The following is a 9,139-nucleotide window of genomic DNA, read 5'->3' on the forward strand; positions in this document are numbered from 1 at the left end:
TTGTATAGTTAAACAGGAGTTAACACTGGAATTATTGTAAAGTCATATTGACTAGTCTAAGCGCTGATTTTGTTTATGCTGTTTGTGAAAACGACTGCGCGCTATGTTTGAAGCTGTGTGCTAACCAAAATATCATGCTGTACGGTTGCATAACGATACCTTTCATTGGGTTTTGAAGGACAACCTCGTAATCCCAAGACGCCCAAACACAGTTACGCCTCGGCAATTTACAAGTCGTTTTATCTTTATGTAATGTAAACCTTTTTCAAGGACTCGACGGGGAATATTTGGCCCGTCCGCAGATCCCTGATTTTATCAGAAGGCAAGCCGTTCTTCTTTGCGTGCGTTTCTAGACGATCCCTTCCGTAGACGCTACCGTTAGGCAGCAGTCTCAGATCGTGCTCCACGTGACTCTGTGTGTGATGGGCATACGGTACGTTTCGTGCGAGTTCATTGAGCTCGGTAGAACAAATGGGACAAACGCCGTGACCAAGCGTCGAAGCAACTGTTTCTGTAGCATCGGTGGAACTAGTAGTGTGGCTAGCATTTGAGTTTTGCGATGGATTTGTGGAGTGAGTATGGCAGGCTGGTGTTTTTAGAGCTGAGAGACCGGAGGAAAGTGCAACGTGGAGAAGAGGCACCGCAGGAAGGGCGAGAAGCTGATTGTGTGTTTTGGTGAAGAGTTCGGCGAGTTCGGCCCAGCGCGAAGGCTTATAGAGCTCTCCGTACGCCATGGAACCAGGTGGAAAGGCGAGCAGACCGCAAGCTTGTTCAACCTCGCGACGAAACGTGGCCCGGTAGGGAATGAGATGCTTCTTTGCGTGGGCGATGGCCTCATTGACCTTGGACGGGGACTGGGAGCGGACAAGTTCGATGTATTGTTGAAATCGTAACATGAACTCAAGTTTACTCTGTGGAACATTAGTATAGCGTTGTGGGATCTTGAATGGGGCTGACATACGTCCATCTTGCGAAGCTCCTTCTTGTTCTCGGTGCACCATGCCAGAGCTTCGACAACACTCTCCTTCATGAGGGAATCTCGAATGCGGCTAGCAGCAACAAAGGTGTCGACATCAACAAGATCTCTAATGCCGCGCTGGTCCGCCAACTCCTTTGCAGTTTCGTTGTACCCATGGCGAAGGAGGTAATCTGCTAAAAGCCGATCCAGCCTCTTCCTACTCCAGGTTTCGTATTTCACGTCTTCCACGGAATCCATTTTGTATAGTTCGTCGAGGTGGGCGATGCGGGCCGCAGCTTGGGTATGCAAAAGAGCTTCTTCAGCAGCGCTTGTAATGAGCTTACGCTTCAGACCACGCATTCGGGTGATCATAGCATCGACATTTCGGAGAACATCTTCCTGTGATGCTCGGCCAGATACTGTGGCGGTAGCAGAATCCTTTAGCAGTGTTTTGAGGGCGGCAGTATCCTTCTCGATTGAGAAATGGGCCGTTCGAAAGTTCTTGCGGAGAAGCTCGGAGGGAAGACGGAGGAGTGGTTGATCCTGGTAGTAGTTATCAGCGGATAGCTTCTGAGAGGCGGTGATGGGACGGATGGTGGACTTACAAGCAGCAGGTGCTCATCATGCTTGATCTGGGAGAGCTTGTGGTCTCCCATGGTCAAGACACGCTGGCTTATTCGATCTTTGGCTATTTGAAGCTTGAGTTTTATGCTGAAGTTACATGTAGGGCGGGACTGGGGTGCGATAGTAGCGATTGTTTGACGTTATCGTGAAGTGAAGTCGGAATGAAGTGGGTTGCTCCAATGCAGGTCATGACGAGAGTGGAGTAGAGTATTGGAGTTCAAAGAGTAAAGATACGTACCTGCAAGACGTCCACTCCCGTGCCGTTCGGAACAAGGGTATGTGGGGCCCCGGATGGATTGTGAAATCCCGCTGTAAGCGGAGGTGAGAGAGCAATGTCAGTGTTGTGATGGATAGGTTAGTAGTCAGGTAGTGTCTATAGTATGTATCGTGTATGTATGTATGATACGATACCTACCATCTTTTATCATTTGTGTGGGTGGTATTTAAAGATATAAACCAACATGTTGAAGGTGTCTTCACGAGAATGAGGAGACTGTGTATTCACGGGAACCGCAAAGTATGTACGTACTGTATTCCATGTTCAAGATTCCAATACCTTCAAGACCAGGCTGTAGGTATCAAAATTTGGTGTGACAAAACGTACTCTGGCATGAACTTTCAGTGGACATCGAGAACCCCAAAATCGGTTGGTTGCATGAAAGGGCATACAGTGGCTGTAGATGCCTCCAGATAAGCCCAGGTAGAGAGGGAGGGAGGCTTTGATGGCATCGTACGTACAACATACATGCCGTACTCGAATGTTATCGTGACACTTATCCTTGATTGACAAGATGAATTGTGTTGATCTGGGAAAACCAAATTGACTGGGTTCCACAAAGTGTTCTACAGGTCGAGCCTTGATTCACAAATAATCGAGGCGTCGCATTGTGTACAATATCTGCCTACTACTAGGTAGTCACCCCCAGAACCAATATCCGTGCAAATCAGAGTCAGACGAGCCAAGGTCGGATCATCTGTCGCCTGTAGTTTAGGACGCAACCTGTTTCACCTCAGTGCATCAAGTGATGTCCAGTCTAATAAGGATGGGATCAGGTGATGAGTCGGCAGTATTGATGGCGTTGTCCCTCTGAGAAGACGAGGGGTTCCTTGATTGGTCTGTGCCAGGCAGTGACTCTCCTGTAACTGGGTCAAGGATACCTACAAAGCTGACAATGGGAGGCTTATTTGTGTGTGTGAGAATCCGAAACGTATTAGTGCTTCGTGTCTGTGTTGAGAACTTGATGATATTCCTTAGAGTTTAGAACTGATGAGATTTCATTTGGTAGCGAAATTACATTTGCCGTCAGGTAGTAGTCTCCTATTTGATCATGATATTCTCCGAAAAGGTACCTACCTTAGTTCCAAAGTACTGATTGTGCCTGCTCATTGTTCCGTATGATTCCTTCTATTGCACCTGCCTGGGTTCTTTCCCCATCCGTATAGGCAATAACCACCCCCATGGAACATATGTGGCCCACCTGACCCTCCTATTGGTCGCCCTCTGAGTTCCAGAGAAATGACGTTCTGCCTCAGGCCTCAAGGCTCATCCCCCCCTCTTACTCGCGTCGAGTTATTTATCTTACCAGCCTCACCCACTTGCACGTGTTCACTCTTCCTCCGCCGCGTGACCCGACTCGCTCAGTACCAGTTCCCAGTTCCCAGCAGCAAGCGCCTATCCCATCCCAGCCTGGGGGATAGACCAGACAGCCCAGCTCAGCTCAGAGATTCAGTCTCCTTGTTCTTCCCTTTTTTTCGTAACATAAAAGACACTCGCGTCGTTTTCTTCATTCCGAACGCGTATCAGAACCTTGGAGCTTTTTCTTCCCTTTTCCTCTTTTTTTCCCTAGACTTTTTTTTTTTTTTACAAGTCTTGGTTCTGGGTAGTCTTGAAAACGCGAACTTGTCGACTTATCAACTGGGACTCGCGCGATATCACGAGGTAGATCCCACCAAACACGTGAGACGAGAAAACTCGTGATCTCGCACGCTCGAAGGCACATGATCTGTGAGGTATGTCGCTTTCATGCATCTCATTCACTTCACGATGCCTTCATTCATTCAAATCATTTGCGCAAAAATACATCTCTTTCCTCTGCATTTTGGCTCGTCGCAAAATATTTGCGCATGACGATGACTCGTCATTCTTTCGCGAGATGATGCATTTTACCAAGTGGTCACGTCTTCTACCATCAACATTAATCACTGCCATGACATGGCATCGCTTGCTATCATCGCCCATCGGCACGCTCCATGGAAGGCTCGGTTTTGCACTGTAGCCATCTTGACTAGACCGAATGAATCAGTACAAATCCATCACGTTCTATCTTCGCCTCGCTCGTGACAAATACCGCGTTTCGGTATCCCTTCGCTTTTGCCTTACAATCACCACCAAAACTCAAGCGAGCTCTCTGTCTCTACACCTCTTCAGAGCATTAGATTCTACCTCTGCGACAATGACACTAGTGCATCCCATGTTCACGTGTCGCAGATGCTAAATCTTTGCTCTCTGTAATCGACTGGAGGCTTTTCCTTTTTTGCATCTCATCTACCAATACATACATGCATGCATGCCACACACTTTTGCGACGGGGCCTTATTCTAACATTGTCTTGTCATACTCAGATCTTTGACTAAGCGCCAACATCCCATCCGTGGTCTCGCCATCGTCAGAACTTGCTCTTAGCCTTAAGCTCGGGCGAGCTCATTGATTGAACAGCTCTTGTCCACCAAGGCTGTTTATTTCCTACGTATTGCACCACCTAAAACGACAGAACGATGGCCGAAGTTCTTAGCGAGCAAGCAGAGCTCATGGGCTTGACCACATCCCCAGGTCAGAAGCGAAAGCGTGAATCCGGTAGCCCTGACTTGTCGAGGAATAAGCGTCCTGCACCAGCTGCCCACATGTCTACCGACGCGGCCTCGTTTATGGACAGTGCCATGGAGAGCCATGCTGTGAGCGCCAACGGTGTCAACGTTGCCGATTTCAACGCTCTGCAGCAGGCAACCCAGGAACATGACCACCCCGATGCCCCAGACCCTACAAGTGCTACTAGTACTGCCCAGGCTGCTTTGGGAATGTATCCCACCCTGCATGTTCCTCCTTCTACTGAAGAACAGTTTGCTGCCCAAGCGGCGACAGACGACCACGGCCACGACACAGCTTTCAACCCCGACGTGACGCCCTCGGTCGATGGCATTATGGACCCTCCTCAGGTTGGCCCTCCCCAGCATCAGCATACGCCTCCAAATGGCGTTCCGCATGTGCCACCACGATACAATCCCGCTGCCCCCAACCCCAAGCCTACCGTTGGGTCAGAGGAGTGGCACAAGATGCGAAAGGACAACCACAAAGAAGGTATGATCAAATATCCCTGTGCTCTCTGCAAGTCGGCTAATAGTGTGTAGTGGAGCGTCGCCGACGTGAAACCATCAACGAGGGCATTAACGAACTCGCCAAGATCGTTCCTGGTTGCGAAAAGAACAAAGGCTCTATTTTGCAGCGTGCTGTTAGCTTTATTTCGCAGCTAAAGGAGAACGAACAGCAGAACATCGAGAAGTGGACGCTTGAGAAGCTGCTTACAGAGCAAGCTATAACAGAGCTAAGTGCTTCCAACGACAAACTCAAACAGGAATGTGAGCGTCTCTACCGTGAGCTCGAGATCTGGAAGCGTGTGGCCCAAAATGCTGGCCTTGAACCACCACAGCCCAAGGAGGAGAACAACACTGCTACTGCATCGAGCTAGAAGCCCTTTTCATTATTGGAATACCCTCCTGCGGCAGTCGTGGACTGATCTTAACATATACCCCTACCTAATACTGTCTTATGCGAATATTAACTAGGTAAATATTTGCCAGTCAGTCCGGTTGTGTTTTCACTTGTTGTTTTTCCCCTCTAGTAGCATTTTTCTCATGGAGCCGGAGGGACCGAGTATCAGGAAAGGGTCCCCCTTCTTGATGCATGTGAGTAGTCTCCTGGCACAGTTTATTAGGTTTGATAGTTTTAAGTAGCTTGGCGTTGGTGGATGGATTCACTCTTAGGTTGGTGGAAAGTTGAGGCAACAAATCTGCTTTACGGCGCAACACAATGCGATAGCTTGAGTGTTGAATTGAGTGGATAGATGTTTCTTCTATAAATTGTTTCTCTGGCCTCATGACTCCCTCGGCAAACGCTACATGTGTTGCGACATTATTCCCGTGAGCCGAGCTGTGTCTTTATAAAACAGAATCACTAGGACATGATTCAGCTGTACGAAAATATCATTTTGGGCTCCAGCAAGCCTAGAGATGCGTAGATACATCACTCTTTCCCAAACTACATTTCAACCAAGTCAAGACTCGCCCGCCTAATACCTCTGTCGCTTATACAGCACAGCATCCGATTTTCAATAAAGATTTATCTTCATTTCAGAAACTAACAAACTGACCTAAACACACCCAGTTCCCCTGCAAAGCAGGATAACACAAGCTGGAACTTGATGGATGGCGTAATTTAAGCTAGGCGAACGACTCCGATTCCAAAACCCTTGTTGAAATGAGTGAAATATGCAGTCGACCCAAGCACAAGCTGAAACTTGCTGCCAACCCCTCGAGATTGTAACCGTGCCCCCTAAGCCCAAGCAATCGCATGTTTATGGCCATGATGCACATGCTTTCCCGCAGATATTTTCGCCGCCATAATACGTTGTCGTCACGTTTTGTTGATCATTAAAATAAGAAACTTGTAGTCGCTGTGCTTCCATAATGGGCTTCATGTAGCCTCATAAATGAAGCAACCATCATCAGGAGCGTCGTGATATGGCATTCAGGCTGAATAAAGAAAACGCACATAGGAAAGTGTGCATTGGAACGGCCGGCTCATGGGAATACCAAATTCTTTCAAACCCAAACAAGCAACGCGACCAAGTACAGAAGTCAAATGTGCCATCCCGAGATTGTCCTTGAAAATATAATTTGGGTATCGAGTCATATGACAATCGTAACCGTCCGCAATCCGAAATAATCGGGCAAGGTTGGCATGTCGGTGCCGATATTGGATGGATTTGCAACCGAGAAACAAATAGACTGCCATGGGTCATTACATGGCCGTCCTCTGAGCGACCTGTGCTGTCTAACCAGGCCTTTCGTCCTAGTGATCTATAACCATAAAAGAAGAGCACTCGTGTGTTCCACGCCATATATAAAAATGCAGTGTGGAGAAGCGTCAAATATGGTGGGTGTGTTAACGCATGGCGTGCCGAGGAACGTCGTCCACCTTCACACCACCGGGAAGTCCCCGATTATCGTGTGGGATGTAATCGTAACCGTGGGCAGGATGTACTTGTGTAGGTTGTTGCACGCTGCCTGTTCGGAACATGGGGTTCTGGTTTGGATCGTATCCGCGAGCGAGCCCATCGAAAGAAGTGTTCATATAAGACTGAGCCGGATTCATAGCAACACCAGGGCTGACAAAGGTTGTCGCCGGTTGGCTGGGTGGTTGCTGTGTAAAGGTGTACATGGACGACGAGTTGGGTGCCGTGGAGCCGGGCGGCCATTGCTGAGTGTACATTGCTGTGTTATTCTGACCTCCGTATTCTGAATGGGCGCTGAAGATGGAAGCTCGGCGGCTGGCATCGTGTGCAGGAGGTACACCCATGTCCAGAGTCAGGTTGCCTCCGGTAGCGTGTACTGAAGGTTGGCCGTTGACTGGTATGCCGTTATTCTCGACAAAGGCGTGTTGATCGTGTGGCATTTCTGGCATCGTCGAGGGAGTGTACTGGTTCCCTCTAACAGGTAAATCTCCGCCAAGAAAAGGTGTCCCGTGGAGTGATGCGCCTGTATTACCGTGGCCATTCGATGAGGGCATAAGCCCATGGACCGCTGTTAATTTGTTTGGCGGCACGTCGTGGTCTTCTTCTTCCTTGAGGATAGGTCCATGGTCATCATTGCCCGATACGTATGATTCAGGAATTTTGTCATCCGCCATCACAAAAACTTCAGTGGTTCCATCTTGGTTGCGTTAGTATATACCTGTATATGGCCAACATGTACTTACCAATCTCTCCCAATTTCAACCTTTCTTCCTCCCTGGCCACTTTGAAGATCTCGTTCAAGAAGGGTCGTTTCTTTGCGTTTGCTGGGTTATCCTTGTCTGCAAAGAAACCGGAAAGGGCCTCAATAGTGATCTCCTCCAGCTTCTGAACATTAAGCTTCAACTTCTGGATGTCGGGGTGCTGCCTCGCGTTGGGCTCTACGATCATTCTGAGAATGTGGTTCAAAAGATGAACTCGTTCTGGTTCAACAGTGTCAGTAAAGAGCCCATCAAGCCCCCAGAACATAACAAGGATAAGCATTACCTCGCTTGTAAAGATGGTCTGGCTCTTTGTGGCGAACCTTGTCTTCTTTGGTAGGACCCCATGGCTTTGGCCACCAGTCAGGTGCTTTCTCGTCACTTCCTGTATAAGGATGTGTGGATTGTTTCTTTGGCTCCACAGCCTTTACCCATGCCTTTGCCATGAGCTTGCAAGCTGTCTGCTGACAATTCTTGAATCGCTGATCATAGAAGAGGCCAACTTCAAGGGAATTTCCGATCTTGATGCACTTTCTTATCGTTGTCGCTACAGTCATGGGAATATCGTCGTCGTCAGTAATGCCATGCCGAGCCCGTGGTCTCTTTCGTCCCTGGCGTAATGGCGTTTCCCATTCTTCAAACTGAGACATTCGACGACGGTCTATCAGGCGGTTTCGTGGGAAATCCATGGGTTGTTTGTAGCTGTCATGACTGAAGTCTTCGTTGATCACGGGGCTCGCTCCTAATATTGGTCAGCCTTCGAGACATCTTGTCAGGGTTAGATAAGGAGTCCACCAACCAGCATCTAAACGTTCAACGACCTGCAAATACTTCTCCATGTCAAAGAATTGATTCTCATAGCCACTTCGAGTTCCCGAAGTGCCAGGCCCGGAGAAAGTTTGTGGGCTTCCATCGTCCATGACCACAACTAGGAAGTATCGTCTAGCGGATATCCCACAAGATTGTCGGAGGGCCTCGTCAATTTGCTATCTCTTCATGTCAGCGTGTGCTCCAGCGATTGAAATGAATAATGGTTACAATTGGAGGTTGTCGGCGATGCATGTCCTGTGCCTCGGGAAATCGACTATCGTCGATTCCATCGCCAACAAACCGTTCAGAAAGATAGGGATGATGAGGGTAGCGGGGGAATGACTCCCTTGACCACTCTCTGACCATTGTTGCGACTGGCGTCAGTGGAGGTCGTTGAAGCTAGCCGTTGATGGTTGAATGCGGCCTCCCGAAAGCGCAGGCTGAAGATAAGAGAGTCGTGCGATACCGGCGCTTGTCAAGGTACCAGCGCTTTCTTTAACTCGGAGATTTCGAAGACGTACCCGTCTGTAGTAAACCGACTCGGTAGAGCAGTTCTGTTACACAAGAAGCCAATTGACCAGAACTATTTCAACAAATCCTACACTACTGTATCATATCGCAGTAAGGATTGTCAGAGTTTGAAATAGAGTCAGCAACGTATTCGAACAACAAACTGCGTAGGTGCTGGTCGTTGTGGTAGT

The 9,139-nt window shown here is 48.6% G+C and overlaps 3 protein-coding genes across 3 annotated transcripts; 1 reads left to right on the forward strand and 2 right to left on the reverse strand.

The window, feature by feature from the left end:
• Positions 1-245: 245 nt before the first annotated feature.
• On the reverse strand, positions 246-1,614 carry FSST1_010700 (glucose-induced degradation complex subunit FYV10; the record flags this gene model as incomplete). Its single annotated transcript, XM_083233757.1, has 3 exons — positions 246-911; positions 962-1,501; positions 1,564-1,614. The coding sequence occupies 3 exons, from the start codon at positions 1,612-1,614 to the stop codon at positions 246-248; spliced, it is 1,257 nt and encodes a 418-aa protein (XP_083080396.1).
• A 2,743-nt stretch (positions 1,615-4,357) lies between these two features.
• FSST1_010701 (basic helix-loop-helix domain-containing protein) lies at positions 4,358-5,325 on the forward strand (the record flags this gene model as incomplete). The annotated part of the gene is made up of 2 exons (XM_083233758.1): positions 4,358-4,937; positions 4,988-5,325. The coding sequence occupies 2 exons, from the start codon at positions 4,358-4,360 to the stop codon at positions 5,323-5,325; spliced, it is 918 nt and encodes a 305-aa protein (XP_083080397.1).
• A 1,475-nt stretch (positions 5,326-6,800) lies between these two features.
• Positions 6,801-8,804, reverse strand: FSST1_010702 (DUF2841 domain-containing protein; the record flags this gene model as incomplete). Its single annotated transcript, XM_083233760.1, has 5 exons — positions 6,801-7,567; positions 7,614-7,850; positions 7,915-8,370; positions 8,428-8,614; positions 8,667-8,804. 5 exons carry the CDS (start codon positions 8,802-8,804, stop codon positions 6,801-6,803), a joined length of 1,785 nt encoding a protein of 594 aa, XP_083080398.1.
• Positions 8,805-9,139: the final 335 nt, after the last annotated feature.

This window comes from Fusarium sambucinum, chromosome III (assembly GCF_050947815.1).
Source record: "Fusarium sambucinum isolate potato_lamoka chromosome III, whole genome shotgun sequence".
Taxonomy (NCBI): Eukaryota; Fungi; Ascomycota; class Sordariomycetes; order Hypocreales; family Nectriaceae; genus Fusarium; species Fusarium sambucinum.